This window comes from Bos taurus, chromosome 29, assembly GCF_002263795.3.
Source record: "Bos taurus isolate L1 Dominette 01449 registration number 42190680 breed Hereford chromosome 29, ARS-UCD2.0, whole genome shotgun sequence".
In the NCBI taxonomy this organism is placed as follows: Eukaryota; Metazoa; Chordata; class Mammalia; order Artiodactyla; family Bovidae; genus Bos; species Bos taurus.
The window spans coordinates 44,669,813-44,687,448 of NC_037356.1; the positions used below are offsets into that span (position 1 = coordinate 44,669,813).

The following is a 17,636-nucleotide window of genomic DNA, read 5'->3' on the forward strand; positions in this document are numbered from 1 at the left end:
CTGCGGCCGTCGCCATTTTAGCGTTTTGTCAGAAGCGTCCGCGCCGCGAGGAAGAGCATCTGCTGCTTTTCGTGCGGGTGAGAGACTCCGAGCCTTTTCACTGTTTGTTTTGCCTTGTTAAATCTCATTCCTTGGGCTTCAAGGGTATCCTTGTGGGGTAGTGGCCTCCACACCCGTCACTGAGAGCCGACCTCTGCTCGGCGTTGCGCGGTAAGCCTGAAGCAGCCCTTCCCCCACAACCTCCCCTGAGAATATACTTTCTCCCCACCCTGCCCTCTGCCCGACTAGGCTCGGCCCACTGCCTCGAGGTTTCCATCGAGTAACCGCGCTTCCGTTAGATTTAGGAATTAACCACGTTTTAAGGATCTCTTAGGCCCTGAGACTTGGTTGTCAGGCCGATGAGGTTCAAGCCCCCTTTTCCAACCATGCATTTCTCCAATTCTCCAGGAATTCGTAGGACGGCACCCCAAGAGAGGCGTTCCCAGTTCTACACTTATGTACTCTTGGAACGCCTGACTCTCCGGCCTAAGTCAGCGGTTCACTGCTTCTAAAGGAAACCCTAAAACCTACTTTTAAGGTCCACCTTTCCGGAAATGGTGGCTGATTCTTCGGTTACGAGAGGAAGAGACAGTGCATAGTTTCAGACGGTCAATCCAGTTAGACCTTTGTTTTCTTTTAAAAAAATATTTTGGCGGCTCTACCGCACGTCTTGCGGATCTTAGTTCCCGGCCGGGAATTGAACCTGAGCTCTCTGCGGTTCAAGCGTGGAGTCCGAACCACTGGACCCACCAAGGAAGTCCCCCTGATTGTCTTTATAGTAGTTAGAAAGTCCACTATTCTCTCGGCTACATTTATGCCCTCACTTTCATTTCCATTACCGTTTAAAATTATTCAAGTTTTATCAAACCGTATTTGACTACCAAGGATTTTTATTACAGATGCTTTCTTGTATCTGTTGGTTCTGTAGCGGGCCTTCTTATTCCCGATTCCCTCTGATAATTGTGTAGAAGTGTGCGTGTGGGACGTGAGAGAAAACTGGAAATATTTGCCAGACAGAAAGGAGATGGCGGTATTGGGTTTTTTTTAAAGCTGATGTGGGCCTGAGATCTTTCGTTAGAAATTTTGTTTCTTTTCGCCCAGGCTGTGTCCGAGATGGTGAAGCTGTTCATCGGAAACCTGCCCCGGGAGGCCACAGAGCAGGAGATCCGCTCTCTCTTCGAGCAGTATGGGAAGGTGCTGGAATGTGACATCATTAAGAACTACGGCTTTGTGCACATAGAGGACAAGACGGCGGCCGAGGATGCCATCCGCAACCTGCACCACTACAAGCTGCACGGGGTGAACATCAACGTGGAAGCCAGCAAGAATAAGAGCAAAACCTCTACAAAGTTACATGTAGGCAATATCAGCCCTACTTGTACCAACAAAGAGCTCCGAGCCAAGTTTGAGGAGTACGGTCCAGTTATCGAATGTGACATCGTGAAAGATTATGCCTTTGTACACATGGAGCGGGCTGAGGATGCAGTGGAGGCCATCAGGGGCCTTGACAACACAGAGTTTCAAGGTGAACCATCCTTTTTGGGAAAGAGGGCTGAACACAAGGCTTGTGTAGAGAATAGATTGGATAAGTAGAAGGGAGGGGTCATGGGTAGAGACAGCTGTTGGTTGGCTGATGGATGGTGAGGATTAAGAGTGGATGATGAACTTAAATGGAGAATGCATGGGATTTAGAGGCTTTACCTCAGGCAAATCAAGTTTGGGAGAAAAATCACTTGGCTTTAGATTGGAACCCCTAGGCATTTTTATCTATTGGTGCAGAAATCTTTCCACTGAAGATTTGTTTGTTCTTTTTTTTTTTTTGGCAGTAGTAGTAGTAAGGGAGAAGGCACTGGCACCCCACTCCAGTACTCTTGCCTGGAAAATCCCATGGACAGAGGAGCCTGGTGGGCTGCAGTCCATGGGGTTGCTAAGAGTCAGACACGACTGAGCGACTTCACTTTCACTTTTCACTTTCATGCACTGGTGAAGGAAATGGCAACCCACTCCAGTGTTCTTGCCTGGAGAATCCCAGAGAAGGGGGAGCCTGTTGGGCTGCCGTCTATGGGGTCGCACAGTCGGACATGACTGAAGCGACTTAGCAGTAGCAGCAGTAGTAGTAACGGTAGTAGTAAAGCGCAGAATGGTATTTCACTCTGAAATTTATTGCCTCAGCACACCATGTTGCATATGAAGGACTTGGCAAAAGCTGCCTTAAGCCACCCGTTCAGAAGCAAAATACCAGTTAAGCTTCCCAACTTCATCCCAACTCATAGCTTCTTAGTAAATATAATTCATTGTTAAACAAGTCTTTAGAGAGCTAGTGTGTTTAAAGGGCTTTATCTCTTACTACTTTTTTATTATGCATGCACCAGAGGTTCAGTTTGGAGGATGAGGGCACAGTGGGATTAAAGGATAGTTTCAGGAGTGTCTGAGGAGAAGGTATGGGGATCTGCAGGGGAGGGGGAGTCATCAGGGAGGGGGCGATAAAGTTGATGCCTTTTGCTGGTTTGAGGAGTGGGCTCTCACATCTTTGGTGGAAAGACCACTTAGATGGGTGATATCTTGGAGCCTTGACGAGAGTAATAGTGTGCCTGGAAGGCAGTATGCTATGGATGATAGTTTATTTGGAATATATTTTGGTGGTTTATGATCTGAGCTTCTGTGGCAAGAGTGGCAGTCATGAAGGGGATGGTAACCATGGTGAGTTGCTAACCTTAGTCTTCTCCCATCTGCTTTGGGTTCCCAGTATGGAAGTCAGTAATGAGCCTTTCACCTTTGGTGTAGCTGCTTCTAAATTATAGGTTATTCCCATAACTCCTTGCTATATTTTTAACCTATATTCCACTTTTTCAGCCAAACAAGGTAGTGGCTGCTGCTTTTCCTGAGCACTCCTCTTAAGAATCATTTTGGCTATCTTTGATGTTTATATAAATTGAACTTTCTTAGATCTGGAAGTCTGATCATCATTCCCCCTAAGTTAATGGGTGCCTTGTGTCATGGGTGTTACTGTGCATTATTAAAGACAAATGTCACAGGTCTCTCAGGTCTCATTTTCCATTTTTAATTGGTAAGTTGAGAATTACCTTGTGTCAACAGTGTAATTGGGCGCAAAGGCTGCTCTTGTGGAGGTTTTAATACTCTTCTACATTTTAACCAAGTTACAGAAGAGGTGGTGGTGTCTCTTTGCTACCACATGTAAGGGAAGGACAGTGTGAGCTAATACAGGATAAATCCTTGGACCATGACTCTTGGCTTCTGAACTGTAGGCTCTTTGATGCTTAGTTACTTTTGCGGATTTTTTTTTTTTCCTGGAGAATTTTTAGATCAGGACATTTATTAGTGACCTTCATGCCTTGAAGGTACATGATTGGTTCCTTAATTGCTCTTGTTATGTCTGGTTTTGTTAGGTGCCAAAGTGGCCACTTGGGCAAATGCAAGGAACGTGGGTTAGCACTTAAAGTACTTAATTGCATATCCTATCTCTTAATTGGCAATCTGCACCTACCAGAAAGTTTGTTTGAACCAGAACTTTTTTTTGATAGTTTGATCCTTCCATCCCCTATCCCTTTTCTAGTCTTTAAGAATTTACCTTGAACTTTGTAGGTGAAATTGTACCACCTTCTGTAATGTTAGGTGCATAGATGACCCGACCTCTCTGTTTACCCCCCTGATTAAGCATTTTTAAGCATGGGACCACTGTTCTTTGCCATTTGCATGCTTGGGGGCATGATAACCAGTTGTATTGGAAACGTTTTGCTGGAATTTGGCTTACTGTTAAAATGGTAGATCATGTTAGGTGGACACTGCTTCTGTGAGAAGGTTTAAAACTTAAACTTTCTAAGAAATGTTTCTTCTGTTAGATTTTCAAAAGTAATATTTTTCCATTTCCAGAATACAAGTTCTAATTTTCAGCAAAAAAATAGTGTTAAGTACATGTTGTTGGGATCTTGGGTTTTTTGAGGAAAAGTACTTTAATTTTGCTGAAATGAACAGTTTGATCCACTAACATAAGTATTCATTCTCCACTTTTCTCATCCTTCCCCCTTTCTTCCACATTTTTCGTAATACCCTTTTTGAAAATTCAGCCATCTTGTGAACTGCCTGCCCTGTTTTCTTTGACCCCCTACTTTAAGAGGTCGCTGAAGATTTTAAGTAATTCTTGTTATAATGAATATCAGAACTAGCAATTTAAAGGACCCAGTTAAGGATAAAGCAGCCTGTCAACTTGTATTTTGCCCCTCTTCACGCATTTGTGAGGTTTTTTTTTTTCCCCCCAAAAAATCTTGGAACTTCCCTACAGCATTCAGCCATGGATCAAGTCTGGATCACTATCAGTGGTAACTTCAGTGTCTTGCTCTATTCTCTTTGATTTTGGGGTGATGCGGAGGACTGACCTTTGCATTTTCCTGCTTAATGAAGTCAGGAGTCTTAATAGTGAAGATTGGAGGTGTCAGAATGTTGTAGAGCACTCTTAATTGTGGTGTCTTCTGACATTGGGCCCCTGTTCAGAGCAGTTTGTGTCCGTAGTTACTTGGCAAAAAATGAAATGCCTATTTTTGAACGAGAGTAGTTTTTCTTAAGCATTAGACTGATGTTTGAGCGGAAACATTTCTTCATTTATCTTTGCCTGAAGTCAGGTCATCATACTGAATTTATACTGGACCTTTAAAAAACCATTTTAAAATGGCAGTGAGTCCTGCATTACAGTTGTCTAGGTAAAGCCAGCTATGACCAGTGTCTGGGGTAGGGGCTGGGGCTATGACTAAGAGTATAGCAACCCTTCTTGCGTCTGTTTCTTCAAGGCAAAAGAATGCACGTGCAGTTGTCCACCAGCCGGCTTAGGACTGCGCCCGGGATGGGAGACCAGAGCGGCTGCTATCGGTGCGGGAAAGAGGGGCACTGGTCCAAAGAGTGTCCAGTAGATCGTTCGGGCCGCGTGGCAGACTTTACCGAGCAATATAATGAGCAATACGGAGCAGTGCGTACACCTTACACCATGGGCTACGGGGATTCATTGTATTACAACAACGCGTACGGAGCGCTCGATGCCTACTACAAGCGCTGCCGTGCTGCCCGGTCCTATGAGGCGGTGGCTGCTGCAGCTGCCTCTGCGTATAATTACGCAGAGCAGACCTTGTCCCAGCTGCCACAAGTCCAGAACACAGCCATGGCCAGTCACCTCACCTCCACCTCTCTCGACCCCTACGATAGACACCTGTTGCCGACCTCGGGAGCTGCTGCTGCTGCTGCTGCAGCAGCTGCTGCTGCTGTTACTGCAGCTTCCTCTTCATATTACGGGCGGGATCGGAGCCCCCTGCGTCGCGCTACAGGCCCAGTCCCTACTGTTGGAGAGGGCTACGGTTACGGGCATGAGAGTGAGTTGTCCCAAGGTTCGTCGGCTGCGCGGAATTCCCTGTACGACATGGCCCGGTATGAGCGGGAGCAGTATGCGGATCGGGCGCGGTATTCAGCCTTTTAAAGCTTGAGGTGAGAGCGGTGGGGTGTCCCTGGTTCTGGTTTTGCCGTCCCTCCTGCAGCCTAAAGGCTCCAATTAGGCTGCCCTGCTTGCTTGCTTTTGCAGGGTTAGGGTAAGGATGCTAATGGTTCAGGGGATTAGGGAGAAGTCCTAATTATTTAATTTTTCTGAAATAGACAAACATCTTTAGCCGCCATGGCTGTTTTTCCAGGACTCCTAGTCCCAGGAGTCAACCTGATTCCATTTGTGTCTGGAAAAGCAAACAGTGTGACGTGATGAATCTCGGGTCACACCTGTGTGCTGTAATTGAACTGAACCTGGAACCCGGACATCAGACCCAGGTGTGTCGTTTCTCAGAGCCTTTGTTGGAATTCCTAGGTGTGTGACATTATTAATGTTTGCAGGGTTCCTCTTCTGCTTCATGCTATGTGAAAGGTCTGCTAGGACCTGCACAGTTAAAATCTGTAATTGTAGTTATAATTGGTCATCACTGCTCAAGTTCCAGTTACTATGAAGACTACCCAATGGTATCATCTTAATCTTGAAGCAGTGTGTTTCTGACATTTCTGAAGTTAATCCCCTATGAGCTTTAGAGAAAAAACTTACTTGATGGTAAGTTGGGGTAGAGAGGAATAGAAAAAGATCTTTCAATTTATGAAGTTAATTTCAACACGGAGTCTGGGGCATAGACTCAAATTCAACTTCTCTCCTCAGTTCACATTCATTCTCTGAGCTGAATAGGATGCCCACTCCATTGCTTTATCTTTGAATCTGTTCTGTGAGAGCCTGTTTACTTTGTCTAGTTTTTTTTTTCCCCACTGTCCCCACAGTGTTAGATTTGACATCCTCTCCATCTCTTTAAGGTACATAATAATGTAAATAATGTATGCACCCCTGCCAGTTCTACTCTTCAGTAATGCTGAAATCCAAGGTTGGGAGCTTTGCCTTAAGCGGATCACTCCCTTCATCTTCCCACCAGGTTTGGGCAGTTAACACTCTTGAACCACCAGCTGTGCCTTGAGTCCTCTGGCTTTTTCCTATACAGTTTGAGCCTCATGATCCGTTTGGCTCTACTTGACTGTATTCTCTTCTGACGCTTGCCAGCTTTGGGCTCTAGGTGTATGAGATTGCTGTTGTATTTAGGGGTGTTTCACAACACCCTTTGTCTTGAGTAGCTCTCATTGTGGCCCAGACATTCCCACTGATCCATGATCCTGAGGTAACAGGATGGGTGGTACTGCCACCTTTTCCCATTAGGGCAGAAAATACGTGACTTGCCCAGGGTTTTGGGATAGGGAATAAAACTAGTGGAAAAGAAACTTGAGAGACTTTATGTTTAGCTTACACACGCTCTCCAGTACATTCTTTTATTCCCTAGGCAGAGTTGGATGCCCTCAGGTCTTACAACTTACTCAAATTGATGTTACTTTTTCCTGGACTTTAAATGGTTTTTAACTTGCAGCCCCAAGATTCAAACATATTTTTTTTTCCAGAGAGCTAATTGGAACCTTTTCCTTTTTCCTGCCCTTCAATGACAGTTTTTAAATGTGGAAATTACCTTCTTTGAGGAATGCTGATACGTTAACATCAAGAGAAATGCAATGTCTTATCTACTGTCATAAAAGAAAGTTTGCCAGTTAATTGAGAGAAAAGAGCCCAATCTGGGGTTACTTGACCTTCCCAGTTACTCTGGCCTTCAGGCTCTTTTTCACTTTGAGAGATTATTGTGATACTGTGGATGGATACAAGTAAATTTAAAAAGAGTGTCAAGTTACCATACTTTATGGATGTTCTTTGAAGGGTTAAGTGGAAACGCCCTTGTGAGCTTTGCTGTAAAGCCCCTGTATTTTGCTCTCTTTCAGGTGGGATGTGTGTGGGCTGAAATTCCGAGCTGCGGTTGTGCATGAGAATACACCCTTCGTGGTACCCCATCTCCGGGACGGCTCTGTGCGTTCAGTCCCTCAGGAAACGTGGACCTTAAAATTTATCTTGAAAAGTTCAGACCACCTCTTCCTCTCCTCTCTCCTGCCCGTTTCCCATTTCTTTCTGTCCTTCAGTACTTCTGTAGCTCCCCGTTATGTTCTTTTCTCCCAGCAGGCCTCATTGTGTGCAGAAACGGGTAGGGGTTGTGCTGTCGCCCCACCTCCTGCTTCCAGTGGGTGTTGTGAGAGTGTCACCGCTCCTGAGTCTTTTTGACCCAAAGGCTTGTAGCGGGTGGACACATAGAGTTGAATCACTTTTTTCTTTCCGGTGAAATAAATGGTTTTTCAACTTAGGAAATGTGTGCTTTGAGAGAATTCTTACTTAGACTTGTGTCTGGGTTCTTTATTTGTCCCTAGAAGAGAAGGGGAGTGGGTAGAGTCTGACATTCAGTTCTGGGTGAACATCACTGCCATTACTTTCTTTATCATATAGAGAATTTATAGGTGCCAAAGGAAAGAGAGGGGTTATGTGGAAGAACCCAGGCAGGCAGCCTTACTCCATTAAAGACTGCCTTCACTTGATCACACCGTTGTTAGAAAACCATGTACCTACTAGCAGTTTTGAAATGTGGGACTTTTCCATGCTTGCAAAACAATCCTCATCCACCCCTTAGTACTACCATTCAAACTGCCCAGTCACTACATCTAGCTTGACTTATTTTCCAAGGGATAGGTCTAGGAAAATGAAGGGTTTGAGGGACCAGGAGGTTAGCTTTCACTTCATGACATGTGGAAAATTAAGCTGTGGCTTTATTTTGTAGGTCAGCAAGTAAAGCTTTTTGATGCCTTTCACCATCTGTATGTGTGTGCTTAGTCACTCAGTCGTGTCTGACTTTGTGACCCCATGGGCTGTTGCCCACCAGCCTTCCCTGTCCATTAAATTCTCCAGGCAAGAATACCTGGGTGGGTAGCCATTCCCTTCTTCAGGGGATCTTCCCAATCCAGTAATTGAACCCAAATCCTCCTGCCTTGGGGATGGATTATTTACCGTTTGAGTTACCAGAGCAGCCCCAAAATGTATAGTTCTGTTGGAATTCAAGGAATACCTCAGTGGTCCCACTAGTGCCTCATTGTCTTTAGAATGATAGGCACAGAAGGACCCAGAAGTGAGCTTTAGATTATTTAACAACAAGGATGAGTAGAGGGGGCAGGGTACGAGGAAGAGCCGCTGCCTCTTAGTTCTATGCATCTATCAAAATAGACTGTCTTGAAGATACTTTTTGTCTATACCTTCTTGCTCCAGTTTTAGCGTAAATACAGTGGGGTTGTGTCTGGTTAGGGCATTTCCTAGCATCATTTGAAGAATCATGAGCACCTAACTGCCAAGCATTATGGGCTTCCCTGGTGGCTTAGTTGGCAAAGAATCTACCTGCAACGCTGGAGACCCCAGTTCAATCTCTAGATGGGGAAGATTCCCTGGAGAAGGGAATGGCTATCCATTCCAGTATAATTGTCCAGATCATTTCATGGACAGAGGAGCCTGGCAGGCTATAGTCCATGGGGGTCTCAGAGCTGGGCATGACTAAGTGACTAATATTTCACTCTATGCCAATCATTATGGTTTTAGGAAAGGTGAATTGTGGTACTGGGAGGTAAGAAAAATGAGCTAATTTTTGGTAATCTCAGGTTTTCCTACTAGTTTCTAATTCACAGAAGCCTGAGATGGGAGTAACTATCAGTACAGCTTGTAATTTATTGGATATTTGCTCGCTGAAACCCTGTGAGGTGTTCTATGTGTTATCTCCCAGCCACCATTTTATTGAATATGGAAGTTGTCTGTGGTGAGAAAAAAAGACAGCAGTTCCAGGAAAACTTAAAACTATTAGCTCCTACAGATAAGTGATCAACAAAGAGGATTATTACATCTAGGCTAGGTCCTTTCTTTGCATCTGTCTTTATCTTCCCTGGCTGGGTTGGATTTCTGCCACTTGGAGGGTTTGCCTGCTTTGGTCTGTTTTTAATCAAACATACCCCTTGGTCTGATGGGTGGGGTTGGCAAACTTCAAAAGATGGAAGCTAACTTTCTTGATTGAACAAATAAAACATTTTGAGTGATACTCTGAAAGGTACCTAGGTGTAGTTCTAGAACTTGTGTTCTAAGAGTGTCAAGTGGAGAATTTTATTTACGTGGGAATGGTCAGCAAAGATGTGATGTCATACTGGAGTGTGGGGGGTAATATAGTTTTGCATTATAAAGCATGCTGTCTGGTTAAACTTGAAAAGGGAGTCTTTCTCCATTTGAGAACACAATCTCCCTACAACAGACAAGTAGTTTTTCATGACTGAATCTGTGCTGGTTTACTGCTGCATTCCTAGAGTGGTTTTTTAAAAACCACTGTTAAAAGGAAGAAAAAAGCAGTGGGAAAAGACCCAAGTTCTGAAACCAACCTTAAGTCTTTTGGGGGGAAAAAAAAAAAGTCTTTTGAAATGATTGATTTTAACTTGCTAATATTTCAGCCTTACATTGTTTGAAATTATTTTTGTGTAAACTTAAAATCAGGTGTATCTGAGTTGAGGCCACATCATAGTCTCTGCTCTGTGTAATTAACAAAGTTACACTGTCCTCACTTAGACTCAGTAGTTGTACAATAGTTTTTTTTAAAGTGAAGCTTTAATACACTGGCTTTCTGCCTTTCGCCTTTTTTTTTTTTGGGGGGGGCTGTGCCTTGTATCTTGGATTTTTATTTCCTGCCCAGGGATTGAACCTGGGCCCTCAGGGGTGAGAGCACCAAGTCCTAACCACTGGACCACTGGGGAGCTCCCATGTAGCCTTCCACTTTTTATCCTGTTCAGTAAACTGGTTAGCATTCACCTGAGAGTTTGCTTTGCACTTCGTGATGTACTCACTGGTTGCCTACTATGTGTAAGTACCATGTGGAGAATACAAAGAGGATGGGTGCCTGTCCTAACTCTCCAGTTAATTTTTTTTTTTATTTTTTTAATTTTACTTTATTTTTCTTTTTTACTATACCTCTGCACTCTATTTTTTTTTTTTCCAGTTAATTTTTTTTTAATTTTTTTAATTTTATGTCCTAACTCTCTACCTCCACAGGCAGCTTTCTGCCTTGGCAGTTTGGGTGTGCAAGTAACTGGCACATCATTGTGAGATAGGTGGGGATGGGGGTGGCTACACTTCTGTTGCCACATATTTGACCCAGCCTGATTCTGGAGGTCAGAGGACTTAGGAATGCAGTTTTCAGGATATTGATTTGGTGTCAGACTTCGTAACTTTGACTTAAAAGTCTTCCTGCTGTTAAGTCACTTCAGTCACGTCTGACTGTGCGACCCCAGAGACAGCAGCCCACCAGGCTCCCCCGTCCCTGGGATTCTCCAGGCAAGAGTACTGGAGTGGGGTGCCATTGCCTTCTCCAAAAGTCTTCCAGACACCCTCAAAATTGGGGTTGAATTGGGTGAATGCTTAATTAAACCGAGTTCCTTATTCCAGAGTGATGTCAGCAATAAGTTAGATTCTAGGGGTATGGAATCATGAGAGGTAGACCATTTGCATCACATAGTATTACATTCTGGTGCAAATTCCTAAAGGTTACTTAATACTAGAATTCTCCGTGTGGTATTGTGCTAGGAGTTCCCAGCACTGCTTTTCTACTTGGGTTTGGAGAACGGTACTCTAGGTTGAAACAGGAGAAGGTTGAGTTCTAGAATGGAATGACTCAGACTAAGTTTAAAGCTTACTATATGAGGGACTCCCTGGTGGTCTGGTGGCCAAGAATGTGTAGTTCCCTGGCTGCAGGACATACCTTAGACTTAACAAGTTATGGGGCCACTATGTTGGCCTCAGCAGAGATCTTCCCCATGTTTTCTACTGGGTGGAAGACTTGCGGAACCTTTACCCAACTGGTTTTCTGTGATGGTTGTGTAGGTCAAGCTATAGGTTGGTTTTTTTTTAAAACCCCTGATTTCATATTTGACTTGGTATATGTAGACAGGCATTTCTACTGTTTGATCCAGTTTTTCATCAGAGATGAACTCTTAGGTACTTCCTAAAACTTCGGATTTTGAGTCTTGTTTAGAACCATACTGATTTGCTTTACCAAAGTAAAGAATGAATATAAATAGTACCTGGGCATCCTCAAAAGCCAGTCATAGATTTGTCATAAAACGATTTCTCTAAGCAAGTTTCTTTAGGTTTTAGTGTTGAATGTCTCTTTAAGATAACATGGATAAGAAATTGACTAGTAGTGTTTTCACCAAGAGAGAATGGGTAAAGCACCTCCATGGTGTACTAAAACACCAGATGAAATGGAAGTGCCGGGAGGGGGTTTGTTGTGGTTTGGAGACAGCCCTTCAAAAATGCCATCCTTTTAATCTTTTGTAATTTATTTCTTACTGTCAAATCAGCCATCGTCTGTCTTTCCAGATTGCTTTGTTTAGTATGCCAACCCTTTTGACTCATTGGAACTTAACCATCTGTTGATTTTACTTTTCAGTGTCCTTCACCCTCTGCTGTTTCACCTCCTTATCCAACTTGAAAACTGTGCCAGTCACTCACTTTTGCTGCACCATTTTTCTTGCAAGCCCCAAGGCTCTGTTATACTTGGAAAAACTTCCCAGGTTAAATACAATTCATCTATTCATTTGTCTGACTGATGAGGCTGAAGGTTACTGGAGAAAAACAATCTCAGTGACTGCTTTCATTTTAAGTAAGTTACTACAAACCTCATATCTTGTGTAGACCCATAATTCTAATTCTGCCAGGCAGAATTGGAAAATAGATCCTTGGTCCATTTGCCTTCCCATTCAGTTCCTCTCCTGTCTTGCTTATTCATATAATGAATGACCTGCTTCATACCTTGCAGAAGAAACTGAAGCAGTCCGAAGAGAATTAATCAGCACACCTGCCCACCTTCCAGCAGCCCAGTTAGCTGCATTTGTCTGAGGGTGGTGGTTCTGCGCATGCGTGAGCGCCCAGCCTCTTGCTCTTGTGGAGGATGACCTTTTCCTCTTAGGTCATCCATTTTTCCTTATTAAGTCAGTCCTATTTGCATTACAAACATTCTGTTATTCCCATTTTTAACATGTCTTCAATCCTCAGCACCTCTACAAAAAAATAAAAAATAGCTTTGTTTTCCCTGCTGGTTATCACTTTATTTCTACACTTCTTTTGTACAAAACTCAAAAATGTTTTATATGGTTTCTGTCCCTATGTAATGATTGCTTTTCATTTCCTCTTAAACTTTTAATCAGGCATTCACCCCTACCATTCCATAGGAATGTTGCTAGTGATTTCATGCTAAATCACGAAAGGATCTTTTTTGTTTTTTGACTGAAGAAATTTACTTTTTTCCAAAATGATTTTTTTTTTAAACTTAAAAGGTGAAGGCTCTGCTACTTGTCCCTTATTGTTGTATGCTGGTTTCTCCTCTCTATTAGTCTCATCTCATCACCCAAGCTAATGGAGGCTCCACATTCTGGAACTTCCACTCCAGCCCGAGACAGTAAACATAGTAAATAAGCAAATAGTATGTTAGGAAATAAGAGCTTTGTATTAAAGAGGGTAGGGTTGAGTAAGGATTGGGAGAGCGAGAGCATTGTGTATGTGTGAAGAATACTGACATTGAGATTTAAGCAGTCTTGAATGAGGCAGAAGTTGGCCAGACAGTCCTCTAGTACTTCAAGTAAAGAGAACAGCTTGAGCAAGGGCCTCAAGGTCAGATTGTAACAGTAAGGAGGCCAGAGTGGTGGGGGAGGTAGAAGAGGTGAGACAGTTAAATGATAATCTGAGGGGTCCTTTTGGCCTTTACTCTGAAAGGAGTCTTTCATCGTTCTTAAGCAGAGGAGTATCATGATGTGATGCACCTGGCTGAAAATGGAGGTTGTAATGATGGTTCTACCCCATTCAGCCTATCAGTCTTGGGTCTACTCAGAATTCCCAATAGTACTCTCAAGTCAGAGCCAGCATCAAGCAGCTCTCACCTGGATTTCCTAAGTTCTTTACTAAATAATGTGCCTGCTTCTACCATCCAGTTAATATAACAGCCAGATTGATCCTTTTAAAATGGAAATCAGACACCATCACAACTCAGTTCAACGCGCTCCCTGTCTCAGGCCCTTTCCCCTCATACACATTTTTCTAACCACATGGGCCCTTCTTTCAGATCCTATTCACCAAAGACTTTCCTGCCTCTCGGCCTTTCTACCTGGAAGGGCCTTTCCCTTGACCACTTTAGGGCTAATTTCTTACCTTCAGGTCTTAGGTTCAGGATCAAGCGTTAGAGGGCCCTCCCTGACCCCATTCTTCCCACCATTGTGCCCAGTTTGTGTATTTTGTGGTACTTATCTCAGTGTCTTTGCCTACTCATTTATTGAATTTTTGCCTCACAAAATGGTAAGTTAGGAGGCTAGGAAACTGCCCCAGTGCCTAGCAACAGTGCCTGACATGTAAACAGACGTTTAATAATGCATGTGTATATGTGTGGGTTTCCCGGATGGCTCAGGGATAAAGAATCTGCCTGCCAATGCAGAAGACAGGAGATGCAGGTTTAATTCCTGGGTTGAGATGATCCCCTGGAGGAGGAAATGGCAACCCACTCCACTATTCTTAGCTAGAAAATTCTACGAACAGAGGAGCCTGGTGGGCTGCAGTCCATGGGGTCGCAAAGAGTTGGATGTGACTGAGCACACACTCACAGACCTGATATGTGTAAGCTTGCATTTGAATGATGTGCTCTTCTTGGGAACTTACTACCCTCTGCCCTTGTCCCCATTCATTTCTTGCCTTAGCAGTCACCAGTCATTCAAGAAGCTGAGTGCCAGCTTAGGACCAGACTCGGGCAGGACCAGAGGATTCCTGGATAGCCCGTTAGGGTTGGTGTTATGCCCCATCCCGTAAGTCAGCAAAGACAAACAGTGAAACTGATAACTTAGGAAAGCCCTTTAGCTTTGAGACCTGATGAACCCTCGGGGCAGAGCTTGAACAGGTTTGTGTCTGGGTTCCACGTCTGGGTGCCATGCTGGGTGCCCAGCATTCCACAGCTGGGCAAGAAAAGGGGAGCTGGAATCCCTTAAGACTGAAGAGGAAGTGATGACTGCTCTCCCTCTAGCTCCCTTCATGGATAGGGTGGAACGTCTCTTTTGCTTGTACACATCACAGTTCTCTGTGATGATAACCAATTGAGTGCTTTGCATTTACTCCAGACAGCTCTTTAAGAGGAAGCTTATTATGAGGCAGCAGTCTCAGAGAGGTTAAGTAGCAAGTCTAGGACTATAGCAAGAGCATGGATTTAAGTTCTGGCAACCCAGCTCTGGAGCATGAATTTCAACCTTTAGTCTGGTCAGTCTGTCCTGAGACCTGTGGCACTGTGAGCTCCTTTCTCAGTTGCACTCAAGGTTCTGTCTTTGCTGCAGCGTCCAGACCTTTGAGCCTCTTCTGGCCAGCCCTGCACTTGCCCGTCTTGAACTTGGTTCACCTTGTCCAGTACGGTGTGGTTCCAGGTGAGGGGTGGAAGGGGGCCTGTGGCAGCGGTGGGCCTGGTCTCTGGATTGTTGGCCAGTTGCTCTGCTAAGGATATTGGCACAAATGCCTCGTTGTGTCCCTATGGAGAGGCGCAAACGTGGACACATGATTCACAAACACGGCCACTGAAGCGTACCGGCTGTGCCCCAACTTGGAGGAAATATAATGGCACTTAGGGTGGGGAGGGTCTTTTCCCCTAACCACTCATTTTCCTAATTCTCATAGCCCCTGTCCTTCCTCTAGGACACCAGAGCCAAGGGTGGGCAGGGCCACGGTCACTGGAAGTTAGTTCACCTCGCCCAGTGCAGAGGGAACTTGCCCCCTCACCACACCCCTTCCATGCAGGGTAGATCTCGCGTCTGGCCTTAGGGCTGCTGGTGCCTTTGCCAGCTGTTCCTCTTCATTTCGGTAGCTGCTTTCTTTGGCTTTCTCCCATGGTGAACAAGAAGTAGGAGTTGGGGGTCTTTTTCCTCACTGTTGTGTGTTTGTGGGGCGGGTGTTTTTATTTTATTGAGTTTTGGCTGCACTGGGTCTTCGCTGCTGTGTGAGGGCTTTCTAGTCGCAGCAAGTGGGGGCTGCTGTCCTGTGCTCAGGCCTCCTCACCGTGGTGGCTTCTCTTGTTGGGGAACACGGGCTCTGGGCACCTGGGCTTTGGTAGTTGTGGTACACAGGTTGGTTGCCCCTCAGCATGTGGGATCTTCCCTGACCAGGGATCAAACCCATGTCTCCTACATTGGCAGATGGACTGTTATCCACTGGACCACCAGGGAAGTCCTATTTAACCTTTTTAAACCCTGCATACATGGTGTGTGTGCTGTCGCTTCAGTTCTTTGCAACACTATGGACTGTGACCCGCCAATCTCCACTGTCCATAGGATTCTCCAGGCAGGGATATTGGGGTGGGTTGCCATGCCCTCTTCCAGGGGATCTGACCCAGGGATCGAACCTGAGTTTCCTGTGGCTCTTGCCTTACAGGCAGATTCTTTATCAAATAACTGAGCTACCAAAGAAGCCCCTTTTTAAACCGTACTTGCTTTGATTACTACCTCATTGAGTTCTTGTGGATTAGCACAGATGATGGATGAGTCATTAAACCTGGGCCACTGTGCAGTTTAAATTTGGCCTGGATCCTCAAAGGATCTGCAAATCTAAGATACTACTATTTGAAATCATCCTGCCGGACCTTTCCCTCTTCCTTTGTGGGTTCCTGGGACTGAACTGTAATTTCTTGCTCTTCAGTTCTCTTGGCAATAGAAATAGCCCTGATCTTAAGAAAGCCTTGAGATGGATTCTTCTGACAAAACTGACAACTCTTCCTAGGAATGTATTTTTATCTTCTTCCTCCCAAATGTCCCAGAGACACTTCATCTCTGAGGCCCAGATGTATGAGCCAAAGGCCATGAGGCCAATCTTAGGCTAGTTCCTTCCCTTTTCTGGGCTACTTTGCAGCCAGGAAACCTTTTCCTACCTCTGAGCAGTGCCTTGAGTCCCCAGAGGACCTTACATCTTTTATGCCACACTAACTTCATTGTGTGGCCAGAAATTAGAGGAAATGGTAGATCTGAGTCTGCCCCAGGCCTGAAAGGCGGGGCTTGGGCTGCAGAAGTCTAAGCTTTTGCTAAGTTGGAGCTGTGGCTCAATAGTTTATCTCCCCCACCACCCTAGGAATAAAACCCAGGGGGTTCTGAGACACCATCTGAGGGGAATCTGCATGCTTTTCTCCGGCTGTAGTATTTCAGTTAGGCTGGGGTTCTTTTGCCTTGTACTTGAAGTACCTTAAGGTGCTGCTGTTATGGCTGAGCCTTGCTTGAGTGGTGCCTAGAAACTCCACCTCAGATAGCTGACTGCTCAGGAAGAAATTTATGGAAACGGAAGGCCTTGGGTATTATCCTTCCTTTTTCTTTTCTCCAAACTGGGTTAGGGACATGTTCTTGGCCTTCATCCCTCACAAACATTTCACTCACTTTGTGGACTCCTGATGAGTATATTTTCATTTCAAAGGAAAGAAATATTCTTAAAGTTTTAATCTTAAAGCACCTGTGGCGGATTCATTTTGATATTTGGCAAAACTATTACAATTATGTAAAGTTTAAAAATAAAATCAATCAATGCAAAAAAAAATAAAAAATAAAAAAAACTAAAAAAAACTCTATGTACTATTCAAAAAAAAAAGCACAAAAAATAAGCTATAGAGTTTTGGTCAGTCAGTTGAGTTGCTCATTTATGTCCAACTCTTTGCAACCCCATGAACTGCAGCATGCCAGGCTTCCCTGTCCATCACCAACTCCTGGAGCTTGCTCAAACTCATGTCCATTGAGTCGGTGATGTCATCCAGCTGTCTCATCCTCTGTCGTCCCCCTCTCCTCCTGCCTTCAATCTTTCCCAGCATCAGGGTCTTTTTCAGAGTCAGTTCTTCGCATCAGGTGACCAAACTATTGGAGCTTCAGCTTCAGCATCAGTACTTCCAATGAATATTCAGGACTGATTTCCTTTAGGACTGACTGGTTTGATCTCCTTGTAGTCCAAGGGACTCTCAAGAGTCTTCAACACCACAGTTCAAAAGATTCAATTCTTTGGTGCTCAGCTCTCTTTATGGTCCAACTTCACATACATACGTTACCACTGGAAAAACCATAGCTTTGACTAGATGGCATTTGTCAGCAAA

The 17,636-nt window shown here is 44.5% G+C and overlaps 1 protein-coding gene across 3 annotated transcripts; it reads left to right on the forward strand.

Moving 5' to 3' along the window:
* The first annotated feature begins 27 nt into the window (after positions 1–27).
* On the forward strand, positions 28–7,795 carry RBM4 (RNA binding motif protein 4). 3 transcript variants are annotated; one of them, XM_024987360.2, is made up of 4 exons: positions 28–77; positions 1,141–1,564; positions 4,842–5,526; positions 5,692–5,856. In XM_024987360.2, exons 2-3 carry the CDS (start codon positions 1,153–1,155, stop codon positions 5,516–5,518), a joined length of 1,089 nt encoding a protein of 362 aa, XP_024843128.1. In that variant the 5' UTR covers positions 28–77; positions 1,141–1,152; the 3' UTR covers positions 5,519–5,526; positions 5,692–5,856. The 3 variants fall into 3 exon arrangements, with proteins under 3 accessions (XP_024843128.1, XP_010819449.1, NP_001070478.1); NM_001077010.1 differs by lacking the exon at positions 5,692–5,856 and adding an exon at positions 7,378–7,790 and having other exon boundaries at positions 63–77; XM_010821147.4 differs by lacking the exons at positions 4,842–5,526; positions 5,692–5,856 and adding an exon at positions 7,378–7,795.
* The last annotated feature ends 9,841 nt before the right edge of the window (positions 7,796–17,636 follow it).

Excerpts from the sequence above, each read along its gene's own strand:
- RBM4 (XM_024987360.2), top strand. The coding sequence starts at position 1,153 with ATGGTGAAGCTGTTCATCGGAAACCTGCCCCGGGAGGCCACAGAGCAG. Across the intron at positions 1,565-4,841 it reads TGACAACACAGAGTTTCAAG|GCAAAAGAATGCACGTGCAG; the intron begins GTGAACCATCCT and ends TGTTTCTTCAAG.